This window comes from Glossina fuscipes, unplaced genomic scaffold, assembly GCF_014805625.2.
Source record: "Glossina fuscipes isolate IAEA_lab_2018 unplaced genomic scaffold, Yale_Gfus_2 2, whole genome shotgun sequence".
Lineage (NCBI taxonomy): Eukaryota > Metazoa > Arthropoda > Insecta > Diptera > Glossinidae > Glossina > Glossina fuscipes.
Genome location: NW_023998416.1, coordinates 15,387,142 through 15,414,614, shown reverse-complemented (window position 1 = coordinate 15,414,614; position 27,473 = coordinate 15,387,142). Strand labels below are relative to the sequence as shown.

The 27,473-nt window shown below is 32.6% G+C and overlaps 1 protein-coding gene across 2 annotated transcripts; it reads left to right on the top strand.

Annotated features, from left to right (window-relative positions):
* Nucleotides 1-189: 189 nt before the first annotated feature.
* LOC119632767 (protein numb) lies at nt 190-26,241 on the top strand. Of its 2 annotated transcripts, XM_038025834.1 has the most exons (4): nt 190-293; nt 7,165-7,191; nt 22,493-22,741; nt 22,835-26,241. In XM_038025834.1, exons 3-4 carry the CDS (start codon nt 22,535-22,537, stop codon nt 24,155-24,157), a joined length of 1,530 nt encoding a protein of 509 aa, XP_037881762.1. In that variant the 5' UTR covers nt 190-293; nt 7,165-7,191; nt 22,493-22,534; the 3' UTR covers nt 24,158-26,241. The 2 variants fall into 2 exon arrangements, with proteins under 2 accessions (XP_037881762.1, XP_037881761.1); XM_038025833.1 differs by lacking the exons at nt 190-293; nt 7,165-7,191 and adding an exon at nt 20,910-22,185.
* The last annotated feature ends 1,232 nt before the right edge of the window (nt 26,242-27,473 follow it).

Below are 27,473 nucleotides of genomic sequence, written 5' to 3'. Positions count from 1 at the left end.
AGTAAATAGAAAGTTTTTTTTTTGTTTTTCTTTTAACAGTTAATAGAGAAATGAAGTTAAATGTAAAACACATAAAAGGGAATTTATTATAAGAAATTGAAACGATGTTAACAATTAGAAAATAATAATGCGATATCTATGAAGAAAGTGATAAATGCAAAAATAGAAAAAAAACGAAGAAAAAAACAAAAAAAAAAAAAAAAAAAAATTTACGCGAAATGGTACATGCATTGAATTACATTAGCTACTCCCATCCTTAATTACATTAACTTTATATGGATTTAGACGTAAATGTATGTGAGCGTTATTTAGTTGCACTATATATTAAATCATCATATTTCGTACGGCATTAATGCATATAATAATATAAGCGTAGAATATTTGGCAAAAATATGAAAAGGATGACATAAATCATTATTAGCGTTTCGGTTATATGGGTCAACGCTACGCGGGACTATCTACATATATATGTACATGTTATTACCCAAAAAATAAAGGAAATCGATTTTTCCTTATTTACTATTTATTCAAATGATGAAACCCACATTCACACACACGCAAATAGGAATAGGTGCGAATTCTTTTATATATGCGCGTAAATTTAATATTTGCATATAATTTTACTACGTTTATAAAGCATTTTTTTTTTTTTCTTTTTGTCTTTCATTTATATTCATTTTTGTGTCTTTTTCTCAAACCTTGTTAAATGTTTTCGCACTCTATCGCTTAAATACTGATAGAGACGTACAATGTTTTGTCTAAAGGAAAACAAGCACTCGCGTTTTGGAGTAGCTATTGCGTGGGAAAAATGTGCAAAGACCGCTTTTGTTTGTTGTGGGCGTGTTAAGCAATCAATGACGATTGCGACTTCACTTCACTTCAAGAAATATTAGTATAAATTTGGAAAATATTGTTAAAAATTGCAAGTGATTTTCGTTTAATAGCAACTACGGGCCCATTCATGCATGGCTTACGATCAATTTTAATTTTGATGAATAGAATCGATCGGGAAATGTATGTTTTGGTTTCATCTCTTTCCTAGTGTCTTTTTTTTTATCTTGTGGGAATGCCGCTTGTGACTGTGTGACAAGCGAACAAATTGTTGTATGCAAATCGCTGTTACTAACATACTTATATATTCGGTGATACATATCAACGGAAAGGTAAAACTAGCATACTTCTGTCTGTCTATGTTGACCAGTGTTTATTGTTTTGTTTCAATTATATCTTTGAACCTGGTTCGAAGATAAGACCAAAGCAGTTTAGCGTTTAATTGCACTTTATTTTAACAAAATGTACACAGTCCCAGAAGTATTTCTATATCGTGAAAAGGACGGGTTAAAATAAAAAAAAGTGTGAGGTGTGGTTTGAGTAAATAAAGTCAAGGTTTATTATCTAATAACAAGAAAGTTTAATTCAAAAAGCGGTTCGACTCGAAAAAATAATATAAGAAGAATAGTAGAAGTTTGCATTCTCTTGGGTTATTTTAGTAGACTTTTGCCAACTATTTTTTTGGTTCGAAATATCAAAAGGGAAAATGCAAAATCCTAATTGAGTTTAAGTCGCGATAATATGTAAGTATAAACGATATTAGAGATCGATCATTCGGAACTAACAATTGTGCAAATGACAAGTGAAAACATGAAACTTGGCCAACCCTTAAATACGTTGCGTCACTTTGCATAACATAATTATTCATACAATCACTTTTCAAAGCAAGCTGTTGTATGGGAAGTAGTCGAAAGAGTGAACCGATCCAAATCATTTTCAATAGCGTTCGATGTACCATCTTTCATCAAAATATCCTAAAAGTTGGGGCAGATACGTTAAACAGAAGAAATCAAGACGGACGGACAGATAAGCTTAGATCGATTCCAAAAGTGATTCCGAATCGATCGTTAGAATAAAAATTTGATCTACGACCCTGTACTACAGCTGAAGTAGAGCATAAAAATGCAATCATCTGGATTAGGCTTAGTTGTGACAATTGAAATTCGCTACTAGTTTTATGATTAGAACTTCTTTGTTGTTAATGAAGCAAATTTTTCTTTGCTCAAATGTTAATGTAGATGATTTTTTGCTTTATTCTTCTTCATAATAAAGAGAACTCCTCAGATGTATGTGCACTTTTTGCCCTTAATTGTATTTATAATCTTATAACGGTACTTAAAGCTATCATTCTTCTCAACGTATTATACGCCTACGATTGCAAATGATGACTACCAAAAAAAAAAAAAAAAACAAAAAAAATAAATAAATAAATAAAGAAAGAGAATCATATTTTCGGCATAGTATGAGATGTCATTTATGTGGGTTGAAGTAAGAGAATTTTTCAATAAAGTATGATTTTTACTTTGCTAACTAACTGAGCAGCAAATGTAACTCATTTGACTTTTGTCTCTTTAAGGATGGAAATCACCGTGAAATTGTTAGAAAATCATTTTGTTTTTCATTTTAAACACAATTATCAACTAGCAAATGTTAAGCGTACCTTTCTCGGAGCATGTCATTTTAAAAACGACATTTATTATTATAACTCCAGCAATTTTGATTCTCTTTTCACACTGAATGACATTTTTTTCTTTTTAATTCAAAAGTCGATCAGTTACATTGTGCGCAGCAGAACTTCTTGCTTTAAAGATTCGATAACGGCTTCAGTATTGCCATTTTTGAATATTTTACAAAAGTGTTTTTTTTTTAGTACTTAACTATATGTTATTATTCTATTACTTTACATATCGCTTTGAAAAAAAAGTCAAATAAACTGTTGCACTGATTTCCCCGTTAATGCGATTTTAAAAATAAGAACAGAATTCAATATCTGTTCAAAAAAGTAGAGAACGAAAAGTTATCCGTTTTTGTCTGCAATGAAATTGATGTCCAAAGAAAAAGGAAGAATCTTGTTGTCGAGAAACTAGATGCGGCTCACAAAACGAATGTGAAACATTAACGTGGCGTTAGATTTCCCAGACCATGCCCACTTTTGAATAAGTCATCCGGATATAAGATATTTAAAATCATATCATTGTAAAAGTCGAAAGAATGTCTCATAGACAATTGTAGAGATCGCAAGATGGAACGAGGATCGCTTTGTATATATATATCGCTGTGTATAATGTATCGTAGATGAACATATTTTAAAAGGTATGTTTCTATAAAGATACAATCTTCTAGATAGTCTCACAAACTCATCTATGTATCTCATTCTATGTATGGCGTTTTCCAATTTGAGGACGAGCTCCTAAAGAGACTTAAGCGGTTTTTTAAATTGATATACGGTTTTCCATAAGGCAAGAATTAAATCAAACGTAAAGTTGTAAACTAAATTTTCATTCCCGAGCTTTACCTGTAGAATTTGAACGCAGTATTAGTAACTTTTCTTACTTTATTTTCTTATACGAGTCCCGATAAAGCCGGAATGGATTTGTTAAACATGCGTTGCTTAATCCATTGCGTTATTGGTCGTTGCCAAGCGTTGGTGTTGTTGTTATTTTTCTTTAACTTCCTTTTGCCAGCACAGATCTACGTTTAAGGTGTTTTAAGGTTTAGGTTAAGTTAACTTGTATTTATGTTATTATATCTTACATCACTTGTAGTACAGGGTATATTAAGTTTATGTGGGCGTACGCAACACGCAGGAGGGCTTTTGATAGATGTGCCTTTTATTATACCGATCGATTCGTAATCTAAGCGTCTCTGTCAGTCCAATCTCTGATTCCTGTCCATGCATCTGTGTGTTCGATCAACACAACGCAATTCTTAAGATATTTTGATTAAATTTAGTACATTGATGTGTTCTGGCTCATGGACAAGCGCTATTGAAAATGGTTCGGATCGGTACAGTTTTTCAAAACTCGCACTTCGACTTCGACATTTTAAATGAGCATAAAAAATCGACTCATCTAGCGCAATTTTTTGAATTCCCTCTCCTGTACCCGTTTCTGCGTAAACAGAATCTTTATATGGTAAAAAGAGTATCATTTTTAAGATTTCATAGTAAAAATTGGTTTATAATACCAAATTGATATAGGAATCATCTTTACTGTTTAGGTCTATCAGCACATATAAGATTTCTCAGGAAATATAAACTTTTATATGCCAAAAACTCCCAATCGTGAATGTTTTATAATGAAAATTTGTCCATGATTGTAATTTGACATAAAAATAAAGTGAAACGAATTTGAACCCTATGGGTCTATTTATGGAACTACACTATAGGTAAAATTTCTCGTGAATGGTAGCACCTTCAGAGAAATAGATTATGATGAAAATTCATCCCTAGTAGCTATTTAGCAAAAAAAAATGAACGGTATGAAATATGGGTCACAGAGGGCTATTTTATTAAATTTCAGTAAGCATAGCAAGTCCTTGAATGAAAAATAGGTCTATTTTCTAGTTTTTTAAACGAACAACGACTAATAATAAAATTTTTGGAAGTAAGTTAAGTTTGCTAAATTTGGATTATGCAATGCGATGTCTTGGGCATCCTCCAGTATGCGAGTTTTCATAAGAAGTGCGCCTTTGCATGTCATTTTAGGTGTATCATTACCAAAACGAGTGAATAACTGTGCTGGGTGAATTGGTGTAGAGTATCTAACCGCAGGCCTTGCCCAACTATAATGATCTTATTTATTTTTTTATGAGTCATTCTGGTATGTAGTTTCTAATAAATAAACAACTAAGCAAATATGACGGACAATATGAATCTGTGATCCTTAAGTATTGGTCACAAAACTATTTCATTTTGAACAAACGTTCTCACGTATCTTTGTCTTAAAAAAAAATCAAACGATTTTGATAGAGTAACGTCAAGATATGTTATGCTAATGGTTACAAGTCAAAAGTTAAGCAATAAGTAATATTGACATCGTAAATGTAGTGAGTGCGTTACAAGAATAAATGAAACGAAACTAATATAAAGTTAAAATTGCATGAAATATTATCTTGAATTGCGGTGAAATATATCACACGAAGACTTTCAGTTTGTTTCGAACAATTCGAATACTATATGCATGGTAGTCTTGTTGGCTTCATTATCGCATTCACCACCGCATTCAATAACATTTTATTAAAATTAATTTTGCGCAAAGACGCATTAGAGACACTCCATAATGCTTACTTACAACTTAGCTAAGCTTATCTGTTAAACATTTCCACTATACTTTTATGATTGCTAAACTGTAACCGGGTATTTCCTGATTACTTGGCAATGCTGGTCTGAATTTTTTTAAAAAAAATGAAAATTACTAATCAATGGCCACAATTAATAAAAAAGATTCGAGGAAAGATAAATAAATAGTAACAATTTTCTTACTATTTCATCTTACATGCAGTATAAAGTCAGTATAGGCAGTAGAGGAGTGAAAGGAGTCGGAGGAGATAGTAAAAGTTTTAAGAAATTTCTTTTGATACAAAAACGCATTGGATTATATTTCCATATCTGAAAGTTAAAAAGATTCGTATGTGTTTTTTTTTTTTTTGATTTTAGCACCAGCAATTATACAGTGTCCGTCGTTTGTTATTTAAGTTGTTTACTTAGCATCGAATTAGATATTTAAAAATTTTCTTAATTAACGCTTAAAAAAGCAAACTTAGCAAAAGGCAGAAAAAAGGAAAAATATATCAGAGCCCAGAGTTGGGCATAAAAGCTGTACTCATCTACTAACTGATTCAGTTTCATATAATACGATGGGTGTTAAATATTCCCTCTCTCTCTCTCTCTCTCTCTCTCTCTCTCTCTCTTTTGTTGTTCATAGTTTCTTTTTATTTAAAACAAAAGAGCAAAAAATTAAGAGGAGTTAAGTTTGTACTCTTTTTTTAAAGTTTTCTTTGTATTTGCTTGATATTACGTGCGATTAAAGCCAAATATAGCGCTCTCTTTCGCCTCATTATAGTGTTGTATTGCTTTGGCAAAAGTTTATTTAAAAAACCTCGACACGAATGTAGATTTTGTGTTTGCGTTAATACATAAAATAAACAAGTAAAAAATTAATGAAACAAGTGACAAAGTTTTCGATGTATAAGCGAAGCAAGTAGAAGTTTATATATGCCATAGGACGAACTTTGGATACCTATTAACCGAAATATATATCTAAAAATTGAAAAGTGTTTTATCATTTGATGGAATACTTTTTTCCGGTTAATATTTTTAATAAATTTGAAATCAATATTGGCATCAATAATCGTATTTTCGATCTTTCAGCTTTTCATCGATTTCTCAGTGGTTATAGGTTTACTTTTTCAACTTGGCTTGGGGCTATGCATTTTAGTTTTTAAAAATACTTGTAACTTTAAGAGCAAAAAGATCAACAAATAGTAGAATCATGGGGCGATCATTATTAAACCTTTTCAGGCTACGAATAAATTTAGGCTGAACAAATTTATGTGTGGCTGTGTGTGATTCGTATGTGTGGACTTAATGCTAACAAGTGCTACTATAATGGGCATGAAAAGAAAGAAATTATGTTAGACTAATAGCTGTATTCGGAACAATATCACAGTTATGTCGCAAATGAAGAAGCATTTGCTTGCTTGCGTTTATCATGACTTAATAAACTTGTTTTATTACAAAGTTTATATTGCAGAGTTTTATGGCAGCTGATACTTCGAAATATCAAATTTGACGTAAAGTCATAAGTGCGATGAGAACAAAAAACATATAGTAGTCTTCAGTGATTAGCAACCGGTGACAACGCCCGAATACGGTTGCAAGTGTTTTGATCCTCCATCATATTCACGGGATTAAAAAGTATATTGTCTTTAAAATGAATGGCTTGAGTACTGTACTTTTGTAAAATTGATGGCGAAGTGGAGACATATTAATTTCACAATAATCAAATGACATTTGCAACTCTCTCAACGTCTTTCCTTTATTGGCTTGACTTGCGTACATACGCTTGAAATGAGGGCCCATGGTTCTTCATTTAAATACCCAGAGTAAATTTTCTACTAAGACTAATCTAGTTGCAGTTATAATGAGACATAGTACATAGTGATTTATAAGGATATGTAGGAATTTAAATTTTGGAATCTTGTATGTTTTGTGTATTATTCTAATTCATTTCATTTAAGCAAATTCATCTTAATTATATAATTTCGAAAGTATCTCATTAAATTAATAAACACACAAAACGTAAATTAACATAATTCACTTTATGTTTGCAGGAGTCTGGAATTGTCTAATCAATTGCGGTAAGCTTAAAAAATATATTTAAATTAAAAAGCGAGTGTCCTTAGGTAAATTTGATTTTATTTGGGAGAATTATATTTTTGGGAATTTATAATGATTCGCTTCTTAAATTTTTATTAAATAAAAAGAAAACAGAGCAAAAAGTTGGAAAAATGAAGCTACTTGCGAGCAAGACAAACTATATAATTTGATTACGCCGTATCAGAAGATGACCCTGGTTAGATCTGTTGGTATAACTATTAAGTGTAGACATATTAATTGGACGATTGGCGCCTATGGGACTTTTAAAAAGGATTTTACAAGATCCTCTATTTTTCAATTTCCCTATTGCGTGGCACCCCAGAAAGAAAAACTGCCAGATTGGACTGCGGTACAGCCGAGTTGATCAGAGTCACTTGATACACATCTAAATGCGGTTTGATGATAGCCGTAGTGACTGTTCAGTCATTGGATCCGATTGTGACCTCTCCGTATCTCTTTCTTTGTTATCCCAATTCTTTCTGGCTATCCCCATGTACCACCACGTACGGGGAACGTCTTCTGAATGATTGGTCATGTTTAAAAAAGAAAGCCAAGACGGACAAGACGCACTCATTAAATAGCTGAAAGTCTATGCTACTTAAGAAAACCTATCCTATTGAATATATCTGCTACAGTGAAATAAAAAATGTACATTTCCAATGGCGTTGGAAAACATTTGTGAATAAAATGTAAAGCTTCCAAGATTTGTTTTTACATAGTAACTATCGGACAAATGAAACCCAGAGTACATTATATTTTTCAGTCACTACTTGCCATTTTTATGCTCTATACCACTTGTGCTACAAGGGCAGTTAAGTTTGCGCGGATGTATGCAACAATCAGAACGACTTGAGGTAAAGCCACCGTTTATTATACTGATCGGTTCACAATAACTCTCTTAATCGATTTAAGGCGCAAAAACAGTTCATCTGTCAATCTTCCTTAGACGATACAACGATTGTAGTATACATCATCCGATAATAATTGCCATTCTTGAGTGTTTGTACAGATGAGTCACCTAGTTCTGAACCGATCTCAGTGGATATATTCCGCGTTGTCTGCTTTTGATGATCTCTCACATTTTTAGAAAACAAATAGACATATCTTTAGATTGATTATATAGATCAAGTTTTCATATTTGTTGGATAAATCGTCCGATGCAATAGTTCGTAAATCAACATAGTTTCATTAATTACAAAGGTCGCTCTCGGATCCTCTTATTTAAACTTAAACGTACTTGTAGAACATAATATCAATAAAATATTTGACTGTATTAAAGCGACTTCAGTTCTAGGGCCCATCCTACTCTTTTGTCCTTGCATTTATTGCTTTGGTCTACATAGACTATCTGTTCGAGAATGAATACCATAGCTAGGGATAAAGGTAATTTTTTACTTATTCTCTCATTTGATTTTAGACACAGAACTTATCCGCTTTCAATATTCCGATTACCTGTTTCTTAAAATTTCTTAGAAGCGGTTTTTCTCACATCAAAATCAATCGCTATATGTAATTGTGAATTTTGTTGAGTTCTACGTTAGGGGTGTTCGAAATTGGCTCGAGAGTAAATGCAATCATTTCTTATTTACTTATTAGATTTTTGCGACGTCGCTTAAAAATGAAACATTTGCAGCCTACATTAATTGTTTATCAATTCTTATGAACCACTTAACGATTTGAACGCGTGTGTAATTTGAGTGTAGGGTTAAAAAAGCAAACAGAACTGAACGTTTGCATAGAAAGAGAACCACAGTTGAGCATATTTAAATCATGTGGTAAACCGTTGTTAATTCAATTAGGTAATCGATTTTTTTCCTTTTTTTTTTTTTTCTTCTTTTTTGGTTTATTAAGCTTTTTCATTTTTCATTACATTCATTATATATATATATATATATACTATAGTGTTTAGTGTGTATAGACCTAGTAGTGTGGATTGCTATAGAAATTTTTAGCTGTTAATATAACAGAGTTAGTTACCTTTTAGTGCATCAGTTAAAAAACTCTCTTCACATACACTGATCTTTAAAAAAGAAAGAGAGACAATGAATTATTTTCACTAACACCACTAGTATCTAAAATACTTATATATTTATATAAACGCTTCTATATATATATATATATATATATGTATACATTTATTGCACAGATGTGTATGCGAGCATGAGTCTTTTTTCCTTTTAACCTAACAGCTGTCTGTTTAGGTATGTACGTGTATGCACAAGTATTGGTTTACTTCAATCGTTTTCATGCATAATGCTTGGGTTCGGTTTGGTAATCATAGTACAGTAGAGTTATTTGAGCCGCTGAAACATACGGAACGTCGAGCACGTACTATAACGGATACGCTACCATATACTCCGTAGAGATTCTACGACAACGTTAGGTTTTTTTTTTTTTTTTTTGATTTGATGAATTTTTAAATTCGTTTTATCTGTTCTGTTCTGTTTTGTTCTAAAGTAGAGCTTGTGGGTATATTCAATCATTCTATAGAGGTAGATAGATACACTCATTGACGGCATTGAGTGCAAAAATTTTTCTTTGTTTTTTTTTTTTTTTTGTTTTAAAAAATTATTTTTAAAAGCGAAAAATTAATAAAGTGAGTGATAAATAATTTCAACGCAAAAATTATACTCACAAATGCACACACGCATACATATTCATATATATGTATATACATATATATATAAATAATTATTGAGGTTTTAACAAAATACCAACTCTTAGTGTATATGCAGTATATATATATGTGTATAAGTATTGTTAGTAATAATAATAATAATAATAATAACAATAATAATAATAATAATAAACTTCGAAACCACAAAAAAGTTTATTCTGGGATTAACTGTGAGTAAGCGAAAAAAAATTGTAATCGTTCATCGTCAATAAACGCATTTGCATGTATGTGTAAATCACGGCCAAAGCGAAACGAAAAACAATCTGTAATATAGTGTAAAATGGTAAACTGTTTAGTTGAAAAGACAGAAGAAACAAACGATAAAAATGAGTTAAAAGTGAATTCATAATAAAGTTGCATGGAATACAAAACCAATATATTTACAAATTTACGTATATATGTACGCATATACAGAAATATCTGGATATGTATATATAACTGTTTATACAAACATACATATATAGAAGAAGATACTTAAAGTTCTGCACGATGTTGTTGTTGTTGTTGTTGTTGCTGCTGTTTGTTGTGTTCTTTCGTTTTATTTTTTTAATAAAGAACGTAGAAAACAAAATTAATAAATAAGAAAAAAAATAAAAAATAAAAAAAAAAAGAAAAGAAAATACACTAAACGAGTATTCAAACAAAATTTATTTCGAAAACAAGTTTTTCTATTCATTGGAATTTTAATGCTTAGAGTCAGTCGCCGAGTTGGCAGTAAATGCCACTATATAAAATGAGGTGTGTAGCTTGATCGATATGAATAAAATATCGCTAGACATATGTATGTGCATTTTCTTCTTCTTATTCTTCTTCTTCTTCTTTATCTTTATCTTCTTTTCTTCTAAGATAACATGTACTAATCTGTATATATACACACGCTCATATAACATCCATATGTGTTTAACAACTTTTTTTTTTTTTCTTTTATGTACATTAATGTAACATGTGTAAGTTTATAAGTGGGTGTTTGCACAGCATTCTTTCATTTCGTTATTGTTGCTAGAGTATTAGCGTTTAGCTAATTAATTTTCAATTTTCGATTTCGTGCACATATACATCCGTGTGTAAAGATAGAGACTGGTTTGCTTCGTGCCTTCTTTGCTTTGAGTAGTATTTATAAAATTTGAAAATAATTTCCGCTTTCAAAGTCATAACCAAATATTCATTATTTATTTTGTTCCCGGCTTCCAATTAATTTGTTTTGCACATAATTCTCATACATGCTTTTTTCATTGCGAAGTTTGGTCATAGAGATGTTAAAACTGTTGGCATTCGGGCAGGTGCATTTGTATACCCGCATATATACTTTTCAACGGATAAGAAATCCTTTACTCCTTTCCTCCGTTAAAGGATGATTCTGAGTGGCTGAAATGCTTTCTGATATTTACAACATTAGCGATTTTTAGTTCTTAAGTTTAATTTTTTACATACATGCAGGCAAGAATGCTTCTCCATCCATATGACATATAAACCATCTGCGTTCACTATCCATTTTACCATGCTGTTACTTTTATCCGTAGAATATTCACCGCATGTATACAAGCAAGTTTAGGTAATTAAAGCCCTGCGTTCATCCGCCTATCTATATACCCGTATAAGATTATTTTTAATCGAAGACATCTCGCCAGTTTAGGTAGGCAAATTGTCTCGACCGATAACTTAACGGTTGTGGGTTCGAATCTGACATGTGTCACACTTTTTAATAAACACGGCAGTTTTAGTTGTTAGTGCTTTAAGACTTTAGCCTTAGAGTTTATTTCTCGAACTGAACAATAATAGTAATAGTCGAAGACAATTACGTAATTTTCATAGGAAGGTTTCAATATAGTCTGTCAATTTACCTGACATGGAATTCAGTTGTAATAGCGTTAATATTTTATTTTAATTTTGGTAGCTTGTAAAGCTATCAACAACGGACTTCCACGATCAGGTAACATAAGGAGAGCTGATCCCTCAGCAGCTTCGCCCTTTCTATAGGGCAAGGATGCCCATATTCATTTTCATAATCTGGCATTTAAAGAGTAGTAGGACGTCTTAGTTGGTAGAGTTAGCCTTACTCGCTTCAGGGCGATGGTTGTGCCGGCCGCCTATTAGTGTAACACGGTGACTGTCAGAAAATGGTAAAAAGTGAGGAAGTGATATGGAATAGCCTCTGCTTCCAGGGAGCGTCCCCACGCGGTAAGCGCTATGCCCTTACTGATTGACACGCTTTAGTTGTGACCAAGTATGCTTTACTGCGCTGAGATTTGAACCTACCCAAACTGATTTGACAGTCATGATTCTCACAGGGGAAAACTGTAAGATCCCCAATCAACTAAAAGTCGAACTATTTTTCTTTTTTTTGTTTGTTTGTCATATTAATATGGTGGGATATTTCTCGCTAAGTACCGTCCCGAGTTTATATCTGCTTTTTAAAGTTTACTAGATTTCTTATCTTTCTTATCTAATTCACTGAAATTTGCACCTGAGATCCTGCAGATCATATACATATTTCCAATCAGCGTAAATAAGTGAATCTATTTACCGACGAATAGGAACCGTGCGCTTGACCCTTTAATTTGATCGCAAAATTTTCATTAATAAGATGAAAAATTGCAGATTAATTAGTCAATAAATTTTAAGAAGAGCTGTACATATGTAAAAACAAATAAACACATTATAGCGAAATGTGGCCAACCATGAAATATCCCACATCACTCCGCTTAGTACAGCTAGTCATATAGAGACTTTTCAAAATAAAGTGTTATATGGGAAGTGTTCCCATACACGTTTCTCCTTGGACCCCAAAACACGGCTGCACATTAAACATACAAAAAAACATGGACAGACAGACGGACAGATAAGCTTTGATCAATTCAGAAAGTGAAATCCTCCTGGGCGTTTTATACAAGAAAGTCAAATCCTCCTGGCTGTTTTATACATTCGCACAAACTTAGTATATTCTATACCACAAGCGATGTAGGGTATAATAATGCAAGGAATCGAAGAAGATTTCATATAAATACTTACGAAGTCTTCTTTAATTTTATAAAATGACGATATTACTTATATGCAATATATGATAGATGATGTTTACAACAGTGTTTGCTGCGCCGTATACCGAGCGAAATTTCTTTTCACTCTATAAACCATTAATGCATATTGAAATTTTATATCAAGCCGAATATAATTTGGTGTTTTTTTGAAGCGTTTTTTTCAAATCTGAACAGATTGAAGGTTTCTTGTAAGCTTTTGCATTGAACGGTAGTATGTACATATAATATTCTCTACGATATAGGTTGTCCACGCTTTCTTCCACGCCAACGCAAACATCGAGGGAACCGACCAAATCCGCTTCGAGATACCATTGAATTGTTTGGCAATGAAACAGAGAGAGAGGAAGTATTTATTTAGACGCATTTTTTCTACTATTTACTACCTGCAAGACACTGAAACTTTAACAAAGATAACAAATGCAAAACAGTCCTATCGCGTGTACGTGTGTGCACATCTAGATTTGTACTTGCACGATATAACAAAGGTGCTTATAATTTATAATGTTATCAATCTGAATGCGCATATTAAACGATACAAATGTATGTGATCGTATACATGGATCGGTTTGTAAATGTAATTTGTTAAAAAGAAAAAAAAAAAACATCACCATCTTGTGAACCAAGATTTCCAGATAGATGTCATTCTTAATAAATGTGTATTAGATAACAATATTCTAGAGTACAACGAAAAAATTTAAGAATATGTGTTTGTATCCGTCTGCATACATTTGTAAATACATGCATGTATGTACGTGTCGTTGAAGTATCATTTGATAAGCAAAATAAATATTTAAGATAAACATTTCATTTTTATACTCGCCACCAAAGTCTGATGATGATGATGTTATGTTTCAATTGTATCTCTATTAAATACGTCTTACGGTTATTATATGGGCAAAATACTCGCGTCTGAGGTAACCATAATCGTTATTATCTCCATTATACATGCTATTACTAAGCTAAATCACTAAGTTTCCGTTTTATTGGGATTATGGCTTTATGCCCATTAACCGGCGCATAAGATATTGCGTTCATTGCATTATTTAAATATATACCGCGAAGCAAAAAAAAAAGGAATGCATATATATATATATATATATATATAGAGCTGATCTGCGTTATATTCGGGTCAGGTTTCTTTGCTCGTTCGTTTAATGCTTATTTACAAAGATTTTTAATTAAGGTGAAGGTTTCAGGTGAAATTTAAGTTAAATTGCTCTTTCGTATTTTCCCATGTATTTAGGTAAAAGAAAATAAAAGGCGGTACGACATTTTTTTTTTTCTTTTAATTCATCACAACGAGCATTGCAATCTTCCACTAATCAGTTGCTGTGTATTCCTCCTCACAGGGCATATGGGTTTTGCTCATCTTCACTGTTTAATCCCCTCCCCCGTTCACTCGAGTCCGGCTCGATATCGTTTTTCTTGCACTAATCTCTATGTTAAGGTAGACTAGGCCTTGCCTTACTTAAAATTATTAAGCGTTTTTTTTTCCTCTCAAGTACTAAATGTATCGTATTTCGGGCATTTCAATATGACTTTTTATTTGGATCATTTTTTTTTTAGGCCTTTTAAGAACATTCGTTCACTCGTTCGTGAACACGACGTGAATGTTATAGCAGTCATTTTGATTGTGAGGCGAATGCTACAACTTAAAGCCAATTATTTTGCATCTAATTTTTTATAATCCTTGGGGTTCTTAAATTATTGATCAATTGATTCTTTAGGTTATCCCATACCTGTAAACTTACTTAAGGCGCCTTTAAATCTGTAAATTTTATTTCTTTCATATTTTTTCTTATATGAATGCTATAGCGTTTATGTAATCCCAGTTGAAAAATTGATCTACATTGTCCTGAATGCTATAGCATTTGTTACCTCTATCGATTACAGTATGATATTTTAACTACCTCTAGAAAATGTATTCAATCAGATTTCGAATAGCATAACTAATTTTAAATTAAATTGACTGCCATTTTTTGCACCTCTGCATTGAACTCTTTACTGTTCGTGAACGTGTTAAGGGGTTAGTTGAGGGTAAAAAAAAAAAAAAATGAGGAATACAAAGTGTTAAACATAACAGAACAGAACGAAGCTTTGAATTTCACGCTGGAATTTCTATAAATCCATACAGAGAAGTTGCTTGTTTGGCTGAATTTCATACGAGGCAAAGCACAGAAAGTCTAAAAAGTTGCAGAAGAGGCCTGAAATGATTTTTAGCCTGTGTCTTCGATTAGTTTCCATGTCATGTTTGCAACCATGACAATAGATTTTTTGTTGTTGTTTCAAACGCCAGCACTTACTTAATATAATTGCTTACATCTCAGTAAGAATTCTCACAGAAAAACATATATATATACATATATCCATTTGTATATGTCAATAAACATAGACGTACCTGGTATAACAGATGTTTCTTTTTTTTTTTAAATTACATGTGTAGAGACATAATGACATATGCAGAATGCACTGCATAAAAATGCACGCGCATATGACAACATCGTCATATTCTTCTAGTGCAGAGCGTTTGCCTTCCTTCCTTTAGATACAATTGAAAGTTAGAGAAATCTAATAAAAGAGAATTCGTTGGATTTACAATATAAGCTCTTAACAAGGGTTGAAAATGTAAATAAAATCTAAACGGAAGAATAACATATTGAAGCGTTGAATTAGTTTTAGTCGACCTATTTAGACCTATTTAGAGTCTAATTAAATCGACAATATATATACAATATATTAATATATATTTTATATATATATAAACAAGTGCACATACCTTAACAGGTCTTACTAAGTATATAATGTATATATATATATTTTATATATATAATAAATACGGTGTGGAGTAGTAATGACGAATAGTGTCAATTACTGTATTATAATGTGACTGACAGGATATCCACATATATACAATCATATTATGTTTAACGCATTATTTGAGTTCTAAAGTTGGGAGCTGTGAGCATATTTTACAATTTACTTGCGCTTCAAATTCTATACCTACGATGTACGTAAGCCAGCATTTTTTTGAAAGTTGTAAACCGGCAGATGTCTAAAGGTATTTAAATGCATGCAAAAGTTCAAAGCATACAAGTATTCCTTTGCACATAAACACGCGTGTGCTACATCCTACTAAAAACGATTTCCATAAAAATTATATTTGCTCTTAAAAAAATTAAAAACAATCCTTTCTACATTAATATAGAAAATTGAGAAATTACGATCTCTTGGGAGCCTCGGGAAAGAGAGAAGGCAATACCGGTCTTGCGCCGAATTTTGGACGCCCAAATGGGATTTTCTTTAAGCCTTCCGGAACGACACATTAGTACCGTAGTCTGCCGCCTTTCGCGTCGCCGCAACTGAATTGTACTTAGCAATGTATGCTGGCAATGTACAAAATAATATCAGAAATGGTTGTGTTTTTAAGGCACCAGGCGCTGTGATGCACCAATTGACTTCCTTATATCTATGAAACCTGTCGCGGAAAGGTTAACGACATCCGTGCCCATTTGCTATTTGACATGCCTTTGTCATCAATTTTTTTTCCTTTGCGCCTCTGACCGACAGACGGACCATCTGTGTGTAACCTGCAGAGAACGAACCGAAGTGCGCGAAGTGCAACCATCAGCTACAGAAAGGTTCAGCTGATGGTCAACAAAGACAGAAAAAGTCATCTACTATAGAGTGTCAAAGTGCTCAATGATCCTCGGCTTTACAATAGAACAACTCGCGCTAAAATCAATTACGTTATAGTTCTTATTGTATTGCTTCCAGATTCTTCGGATACGACAATTGCTACCGTAGTTTGTTCTCTAGCGAATTGTATTACATATCCGAAAAAGGCCTTGTTAACCACTGTGTTTACTTTGAATAGCAATAACTTGGAGACACATATGCCATTCAGAAGCTTATGAAAGAAAGTTACACATGGCATTATTTGTCTGCTTCTTAGAATAGATGACTTTATTAGCGTGAAGTGGTCTGTGTCGTGAGTATTGAAGACGAATTTTACGGTTCCAGCGCAGACTGCGCAAATAGATATCCTTTGCCAATACAGGCAATTTGTCAATAATATATTGAGAGGAACATTATAAGAATACGTGCCACTCTTCGGTCTTGCATTTCTAATTGATGGAAAAAGCTAGCGGAGACGTATTGAAGTGTTTATAATTATTTCGAAAGTGTAAGATTTCAAGTAAGTTCCCCACATCCGTCCGTTCGCACGACTGCTCGTCTATCTTTATATTTGCCTACCTTCGGTCTTAATTTTGAGAATAGTTAATTAACGGCTCGCGATCGATCTTCGAAATGTCTAATAGTAAAATTTGCTTTGGAACTTGCTACAAATGTTTATCAGATCGCATAAGAAGCTTATATTTGTGGAAAATAATCATATCAAGTAATTTTTTGTTTACTTATATCGTGTGATCATCTTAAGAAATTTATCTTTTCTCAGTTCAAAAGCAATGAGAATTGTTTTAAGATTGACCCAGAGATGTATTGTGAGTCAATTGTTATTGTGATGCTCTTCATTCATTGAAATATGAAATCATTTATTTAGATGAAATGTATGTAAATTAAGTGCAGATCACCCGTGAAACAATATCTTCTATTGTTAAGATTTTATTCCCATGTTTTAATTCAATAAACACATACATACACAACATAAAATTAAGCTAAGAGAATGAAGACCGCATTAGAAAATTCCTTTATATCCTAGCAGTTGTTCACATATGCATGAAGGTCTCGAAAAAAACAAAAAAAAAAAAAACAAAAAAGTATTTTATAAACTACGTTTCTTACGCGATGGCTTTATTCCACTTTTAAAAGAACTTGGAGAATTAAAAACAAAAACCGTATAGAGAGAATTGTGTGTGAATTTAGAGGCAAATGTTAAAAAGCAAAGAAAAAAAATGCATTTTTCCTTTATTTACTTTTTTTTTTTTTTTATTTTCATACCTTCTCTGGATGTTGTATTCTTGCATACATCTAGCTATACGCTATAGTAGGTACGCATTATAAAGTGGTGGTTGATAAAGTAAACGTGAATATCCTGTCAATAGTTAACTTGGGTTGTTTCAGAAAACACATGCACACGCTTACTTCTCAATAACACTGTAGAGGTTTTTTTTTTCTTTGCAGAACGTGAGAAAAAAAACGGAAGCATTAAAAATTTTTCGTTCTCATTACGGTTTTAATACAATTTTATAAATAAGTAGTCCTTAAAATGTTGAAGCAAGAGCTTGCGTTTAGCTTTCGTTATGATTACGTATACTTTGTGAAACTATCCGCTCAGCCGTAATATCAAAATGAGAGTCAAAACTAAAGAGGTACGAAAAATATCTTAGGCTGTCATCGAATTTTTTGCACTCATTACCCTTATTTTAAAAAAAGTCTCAAAAAAAAAGGAAAAAAATTATAATGTTGGGCGCGGTTGGCTGACTTTTCTATTTTTTTAAAGTAAAAGTAGAAATTTATATCGTTTATCTCAAGTAGACATTCCAAGTTTTGCGATCATGAATACGTTTGCCACCGCAATTGAAGGACCTATGGACAGATGGATTGCCAAACATGTCTGGAGCGATTCACATTCGATACTAATCACTAATATGTACATGTCATAAGCTTTCTAAAACTTCTCTTTCGTTGTTACAAACGTATTGATATACGAATGCTATTTTAGTATTGCATTAAGCAGGCGAGACCGATATTTTCCATATAAATACAAATTTTCTCGTTATATCTGCTCTACTTTATAAGTAACCGGCCAAAAAAAAAAAACAATTTTCTTTTGCTTTTGCAATTAGAGATATTGTGAGAGTGTCCTTCAACCGATTTCGTCTGTATTCAATATCAGTCGCTGTGCAAAAATTTCTCAGGGTTATTTCAAATTGGAAGCCGATATCTTTACGTTTAGGTTACGCGGGAGAACATTAACAACAGATGTTATAAAGACGGACGGACATGGTTAATTTAGAATTCGCCGCTGGTCAAGAACATAAATATACTTTGAGGAGTCGTTGAAGCTTTCTTCAAGCTGATGCAATAGTTTTGACAAAATCAGTATGATGGACGTATAACAAATAAAACAATCCCGTTCGGCTGTAACCGAATCTCTTACACTCGAATAAAAGGAGAAATAGGAAGAAAACTTTATTTTCATATTCTATAATATCGGTTAGGCGTGGCGGTTTTTTTATATATTTCTACTATAGCATCTTTCTACTATAGGATACTATTGGATCATTCCTTTCCATATATGGAAATTTTATCGTTGTATCTGTTGTTTTAAGTAACGAACACAGCGCTCAAGTTTTTGGCTTTTAGAAACACATGTGTTATCATTTTTGCGATCAGGAGAATATACATTATACACGCTACGATCGGAGCGATTAAAACGAATAAGAATTTGATATTCGTCAAGAGTGTACGCGCTTTACAACATTTCCAGAGAATCCTTTTGAGTGTTGCAAACATTTTACAAAATGATTATACCTCCAACCTGTAGTGGTGGATATACGAACAGAAAAGCTAATCGAATTCGCTCAAAGCAAAAAAAAGAAAACTGTTATACTGACGTAGGAATTAATTTGCACGAAATTTTAATTGAAGCCATAAAAACGTATATAAGAACGTGGGCCAAATAGTTTCACTAAGTTTTATTTTTGGTTCTAGTTACGTCGTATTGACTTATATGTAAGTCACTTATAATTGGACCTTAATGTATGTAGTAGTTTTTTCACTGGTTAGAACAATTATGTAAGATTTTATAAACGCTGTTCTCTCACCTTTTATGCAACCCACTTATACATATATAGGGTTATTTAGATGGTGTTGAGCATTTGAAGTTCTTCTTTCCTCTTATCGATTAAAATTACTCTCTTAACATGCTGACTGCCAACTACTCGGGATAACTCGTAAGGTCTTTTTGTTTTAGCCCTCGAATCCGATGCTGTTTTCAATAGCATTCGCCCGTGGAGCAAAACCGGTCGGTGTACCAAATCCCATCAAGATATTTCAAAAATTGCGTCATGTAAGATAAACATAAGAAAGCAAGACGGACAGACAGACAGACATGCTTATATCAACTTAGACACTAATTGTGAATTGAATTATTGTTGGGCTAAGGCAGGTCAGTGTGCTAAATTTCGTCAAGGTATCGTAAAAATTGTGACCTGTAAACTGAACACAGATAAAAAGGACGGACAAACGGACAGACAAGCTTGAATAATACACAGTTGATCTATGTTAACTCCTTCTGGGTGTTATATACTTAATACGCACAAACTTAATACGCTCTTGTACAACAATTCGTGTAGGGTATAAGAATACATTGTATACCTCTTTTGATAATCACTATACAAGACTATACTATTCGTAATATAATGTGATTAAATTCAATTGGCCTTTTACACCGGAATTCCGACAAGTGCCGTGGCAATCAAATTTTCATAGAGTTTTTTGTTATACACCGATAGGCTGGTTCTTTATATCACTGACTGTAGTAATAAGTTCGTGAGTTGAAGCGCCTTTGTAACCACACGAAATGTATGCAATAAAAAAAGGATATAATTGTTGCTTTAAGGCAAAGGACCTTCATGTCCAGCATGCGATTACAAAAAAGGGAAAGCTCTATGTAAATCGAAAAATTATATTCGCCTCATAGGAATTCGCCAAAGGGGAATTATTTGTTGCCAAATATTTATTTAAATGCTATGGCGATGAATTGAGATAATTTTTGCATTGTTTTTTTCATTCAATGTCTCTCATAAGTTTGCCTACGCTCCTAAAGCATGTTTGTAAGGACTTTATTTTAAAATTATACAACAAGCAACAAGACAAGCATAGTTTATTTTGATACCATATGCCATTTGCGGTACAAGTTTATATTAAGTTTGTGTGAATGTATGTAACACCCAGAAGGACTTACAACAGACCTATCTTTTATTATGCCGATGAATTCCGAATCACTTCCTGAATCGAACAGAGCTTGTCTGTCCGTCTGTCTGTCGCATAATTTTAGGCAATTTGATTACAGTGACATGTTTTGGCGCAAGAAGAAACACTATTGAAAATATCACGGAGGGAATCACTTCTCATAAGAGATCTTGTTTTGAAAAATCATTATCAGAATAACTGTATTGAACGAAGTGGTGGAAGGTAGTTAATGGTGGGTCACATCCATTTCGACCACGTTTCATTTGTTTTGCTTAAAATTTTTTACCTTGATTTTTAAGCTTTCGCTTATATTCATCTGCTCGCTGTTTGCTATATACTTATATCGATGAATAATATACTATTTCGAATATGAAAGCCATCGCAAAAATTTGGTGTCAAAAAAAATAAATAAATAAATGAATAAATAAATGAATAAAATCGAAAATTAAATAGCTTTACATTTACGTTTCTCAGGATTTTTGAAATTTCTTATATAAATCGGTAGAAAATTTCAAAAATTAATCGTATATGTGATAAGTAAGTAAAAGAAAGAAATAAAAATGTTAAATAAATAAGCGAATTTATAACAACTTGGCTTAGTAATCATAAACCGGTCTTAATTTTCTATATGGCTTTGTTTACTTAAAAAAAAAAAAAAAAAAATGTATCCAACACACGAGGTTAACGTACGTACGTACGTGAGCAAAAATGCTAGAATTTTACTTCACTTTAACTAGAAAGTCTTTTTCGACACGCAGTTCTTGTGAAAGCAATCTCATGACATAAGCAATAATTGTCATAACGACGTCATCAAATTTCAGTTTGTTTACAAATATATTGATTTTTAATTGAATTACTGTCAAATCAAACAAATATTTCAATAAATCGCAATTTAACGTAAGAGAATCAATCAATGAATCAATTCGATTAGCTAAATTAACAACAACAACAAAAAAAAGAAGCAACAATAACAACATCAAGTATAACATCGAAAACGCGGAAAATATAGTTTTATATAGTTTATGTATGAGTGTACATAGGTATGTGTGTAAATTAAACGTTTATTCCAAGTGATTCTTCGCAATCGGTGGAAAATTTGTTGAAATTGTATGAGTCAAGTAAGGCGAGCACATGTCCGTAATATTATAATAAATTGAAAGTTCAGGGAAAGCGAAAAAGCGAAAAAGCGAAGAAAAAAAAAATTGTTTTTTATGAAAGATTCGCGCCATATATAGGTCATCGATATGGGAAATACATCATCGCACGCGCACGAAGATGTAGAACACGGATTTACTCGTGGAAAGTTCGGCGATATAAAAAATGTGGTAAGTATTTATTACAAAATATTCTTATTCACATCACAACAATGTAAACCATTGTTCAACATTCACACAAACGACATTTACAATTAATGTGTTCTAAGGTCACTTGTATATGTTTTGCGAAATTTTCTGAACTCTCCATCTTGCTAATGGCAATGGTGCCTAGCCAGAGATACAAAGATGTGAATATTTTTCTTTTCTATTCGTTAATTCGAACTAAGCGGCACTTGCTTTTTTCTTATGATATAAGAATATATATATATATATATATATGTGTACTATGATTTCTATCTTAAATTTTGCTTTATAGAAGTCAGCATCATTCCGTTTTCGTAAAAGATCTCCGAAGAAAATGGATCGTTTGCGACGGTCCTTTCGTGATTCATTTCGTCGAAGAAAAGATCGTGTTCCTGAATCTTCAAAGCCTCATCAATGGCAAGCTGATGAGGAGGCTGTCCGTACGGCCACTTGTTCCTTTGCTGTAAAGTACTTAGGCTGTGTTGAGGTTTTCGAGTCACGTGGCATGCAAGTTTGTGAGGAAGCACTCAAGGTTTTGCGTGTAAGTCGTTATAAATTCAATTAAAAACAATCTTATTAATAGCTTTGATAGTTCAGTTAATGCATTAGTATTGAATGGAAATTTTATTTACAGAATTCTCGTCGACGTCCGGTACGTGGCCTACTTCATGTGAGTGGTGATGGTTTGCGGGTTGTAGATGATGAGACTAAGGGCTTAATAGTCGATCAAACTATAGAGAAAGTCAGCTTTTGTGCTCCTGATCGCAATCACGAACGCGGTTTTAGTTACATCTGCCGGGACGGGACCACGCGTCGCTGGATGTGTCATGGATTTTTAGCAATTAAGGATTCCGGTGAACGTCTATCGCATGCCGTTGGATGTGCATTTGCCGTTTGCTTAGAGCGTAAGCAACGTCGCGATGGTGTTACTAGCGTCACTATGACGTTTGATACGAAAAACTCAACGTTTACACGCAATGGATCGTTTCGTCAGCAAACAATGACGGAAATGTTTACTAACAATGAAAGGGGAATTGATATGCCTTCGGCAATTGTGAAACCTCAACCGAAACCCTTTAATCCATTTGCGATCGAACGTCCCCATGCCACACCAACGATGCTCGAGCGCCAAGGCTCGTTTCGAGCTTTTAGCACAATTGGTAGTCAGTCGCCCTTCAAGCGTCAAATGTCATTGAGAATCAATGATCTTCCGTCCAATGCCGAGCGTCAGAAAGCATTCCTTAATGCCGCCTCAGGCACAAACCTGGGCTTAGCAACTCCGAATCGCACTGTATCGCCTATTCCGGAAGTATCGCCAGCTAAGTTAGGTCAAGTAGAATTAGACAACGTTGCGACCACAGCTGACACAGTAAATCAATTATGTCAAGAACTTAGCAAAGGATTGAGTTTATTATCCCAAACTGATGCTGTTTTAATGGCTTCACCAAGTACCACAGATGATCTCAGTTTCAATAGCTTAAGCGTTAATAAGAACTTTCTTGCTGGCAATAAGCAAGCAGAGGAAGCGGTTTCTTCTCCAGCGGCAATTTCTAATGATAGTATTAGCAGTTTCAGTGTTGGCGTTGTAACGCCCACTGCGAAAATAGCGCCGCATACAATTTCTCTTTCGCCTGTTGCCGTTTGTTCCCCAACTTTTCCAACTAGTACAGAAAGCGTAGCTCTAACGGAAGCAGCACTGCCAAAAGCTGACCAATGGTTGGGCCAAGTAGTAAAAAGTACATCGCCAGCTGTTGCTAAACGAGCGCCAGTTTTGTCAGTGTCAGGACGTACGCGATCTTTAACCGCTGTACCCGCTACAAATGATCCTTTCGATGCCGAATGGGTGGCAGGGGTCACTAAACCCTTATCTCCAGAATTGCCTGCAGTTACAACTAGAACTTCTCATAGCACTAATCCCTTCATTGCACCAGGACAACCATCTCGTTTACAACTGTAAATATTTTACTATTGTGAAGTTACTAATCTCTCTGGGAAATTTCTAACTTCTAAAGGCAAAAATGCTGTTGTGCTCGAGATAACCATTTAAAAATAAATTTCAATGATCTATAGATGTGTGAGCCTCAATGCCCTTGAAATTGATACCATCAAGTCTTTTTGCAGAACTATCTCCCGTCCTTTGTATTCTTTCCTCTTCTCAACTAATTTACTTTTGCTTTGCCTTTAATCTGATTTGATTTAATCTAAAATTCTTAACGTTAATGTAATATATAAAAAAGGATTATGGCGTCGTACTCCTATCGTCCTCTCAGGAAATTTTTTCTGCTCCCATTTCAATTTGTTTGCACTTATTGTGCAGTACTAGCCGTTGCGTTCTGAGTCTACTGATAGTTGTTCACATTACTTTAATTAGTTTTGCGAAAGTCATTCACAAGATCTTAAATTAAAAAAAACAAAAATTTTTTTTTCAAAAAATACCATTTTTTGGAAGTATAACTTTATTTTAATAACATTTGAAATTGGAAATTGAATTAATCTGCGAAAATTGAATGAAGTGTACCAACGCTACGGTACGCGCGTGGAGATCGTGGAGGTTTTTGTCGACTGCTTTGGGCATTATCTCTTATATGCTTTTTTTAAGCGAGCATATAAATATTTTGTAATTCAGTTACCGAGAAGCTTAGGATATTTAATTGACTTGCCGTACCAGCCTATACCTACACCCACCTATTTTTCGGTTAATTTAATAATAAAAGCGATTCATGCAAGTAAATGTCCTAAAGACTACAGCAAATATCGGACTGTGATTTACTCAAAAAATGTACTCACTTAAGTGATAAGTTTTTTTTTAAAAGTTTCGTGTAATTGTTACCATAAAGGAAAAATTTATTTGAAATAGTAAACGTCAGCGATGAATCCTAAGGTGAATACAAGATAATGTCGGTGTTTCAATAGAAATTGGGGTAACTTATACATCTATATCTATACATATATATATTGTATATACAAAAAGTATATATATGTATAATTGTACATGTGAAAGTGTATTTTATATACAAAGGGGTATATAAAAATATTTATAGATATATTTGTTGAAATGTGTCTTTGGTATCTGACGATGCAATCTTAAGGTAGGAATGAAGACTACCGCGATTGCTATATAGTGGACAATAGTTTACGTCCTATGATAAGGAATAATACCCAAATAGAAAAAGGTTAAAAATTGACTAATAATGAACAGAAAACGGCATTAACCCTAATCATCCCAATTTTTTTTGGGACCTTCCTGTCCAAGATAAGGGCTTGCTTTACGACTCTGTGACTGTCTAAACGAAAAGGTTGATTTTGATATCATGACTAAGTGATACCTACAAATTTACAGTTATTTTTTTTTTTTAGTTAACCTAGTTAAGGAAATACTTTTGAAAATTTGATACGAAATCAAAAAATTTAAGTTCAAGTGAGCTTCAAAAGCCCACCTGACAAGGTTAGGGTTAAAGGCAGTAGATTGTGCATTATTAATGGATTGTCTATTGGAATATATTAAGTATGATAGCAAATTGGGTTTGAATATTATCGCATAATTAAATGAAACTGATTTAAGTAATCTGTCCTCACCTTGGGATTTTGTTTTCGTATTTACTAAACACCAAAAAAAAAAAAATTGTTTATACTAATAATTACATGAATACCGTATTTACTGTATTTTTTACTAATGCTTTCAAAATGCATCAACATGCGAATGTGTCTGGCATCGATATGCTCCTCTTTTTTGGAAGAATATTTTATTATAATCTGATTCGATATATCGATCAACGATCAGGGAGGCGATTCAAGTCTAAGGAAATCTCACACTATAGTTCGATCTATAAGAATACCTTTGTATATATAAACATATATACGCATATATATATCTATATATATGTATACACATATGTATTGTATACTTATATATGCAAATATTGTTGTATATATAAGCAAATATTATTGTTATTTACTAATTACTTAACCATCCGTCTTTGTTAATACTTAATTTGTTTTTGTACAAAATGTATTATATGTATGTATTTAAAAGCTTATTAATTAATTTTAAAATAATTAATTAATTTAATTTAAAAAAAGAAAAAAAAAAGAAAAAAATGTTATCAACACGGATATTTAAAGGCATAGATAAATTAATTTTTTAAAAAAGGTATATATAGCTTAGAAACAACTATAAAAACTAAATAATATGTATTTTAATTAATTGAAATTAATATAATATTTACTTAAGTTGAATTCGTGACAGAAACCCATTTAGCCGAAAAAAGGAAAGTACTTACTCACAAATAATACGTAAATTTAGCATTAAACGAAAATATTATGAATAAAATTATTCGAAGCGATTCATACGATCGTTTTGCGTCAGCGAAAAACAGAAAAGCAATGATGAGTAATTTTAAAAATATAGCACAAAAATCAAAATTATATAAGCCTTGGCTAAAAGCTCGTTTTTCATTTTCACTATTCACTATTCACTATTCACTATTCACTCACTAAGTGCTATAATCTTTCACAGAACAACAACACCAACAACAACTAGCTAATTAACAATTTAATAAAGTATCAACACAAATATCGCCGGTGTTCATCATTACTAATATTATTGTTCGCACTTCACGAATGAATCACACTATACATGAAAAATTGTAAATGGATTTTTTAAACACTCAAATCAGAAATATACAAATATTTTGCATACATTGCGCATAAACGCAGAAGAACTATATAACAATTCTTAAAATCTCTGCCTTCTTTACTTTCATCCTATCACACACAAAGTCAACTAGCTATCGTTGTAGGGCACACAGTAATAATAAACGAAAATTAAAATCAACTTATTAAACATATATACGCATGCATGCGCGTGTGTGTGTATATGTGTATGCGTATATACATGCACATATATCTAAGGATATTTTATATATCGAAATTTGTATAGATTTGAAAATTTATATAAAATTTATCCTTTCTAGAAGCAAACAACAAAACAAAAAAAAAAAAAGACAACAAAAAATGAGTTCTTTTTGAAAATAGCGCACCTTTTATCAATTTACATATACGACACCATACAAGAGTTATATAAATAATTTATTTATATTTGTATGTTACTCGAAAATACACAATATATAAGCCATTGTTCGCAATTGCACAGGAATACATGCTAGAAGAAATGAAAAAAAAAAAAAAAAACTACTTTAAACATATACTTAACAAAAAAAAAAAAAAAGAAAAAAAAAAAGGCAAAAAATAAGTATATGATTCTGTGATTAATT

What these genes read in the sequence shown, in the direction of transcription:
- LOC119632767 (XM_038025833.1), top strand. Translation starts at nt 22,105, where the DNA reads ATGGGAAATACATCATCGCACGCGCACGAAGATGTAGAACACGGATTT. An exon ending in TCGGCGATATAAAAAATGTG is followed by an intron (nt 22,186 to 22,492) that starts GTAAGTATTTAT and finishes TTTGCTTTATAG; the next exon opens with AAGTCAGCATCATTCCGTTT. An exon ending in AAGCACTCAAGGTTTTGCGT is followed by an intron (nt 22,742 to 22,834) that starts GTAAGTCGTTAT and finishes TTTTATTTACAG; the next exon opens with AATTCTCGTCGACGTCCGGT.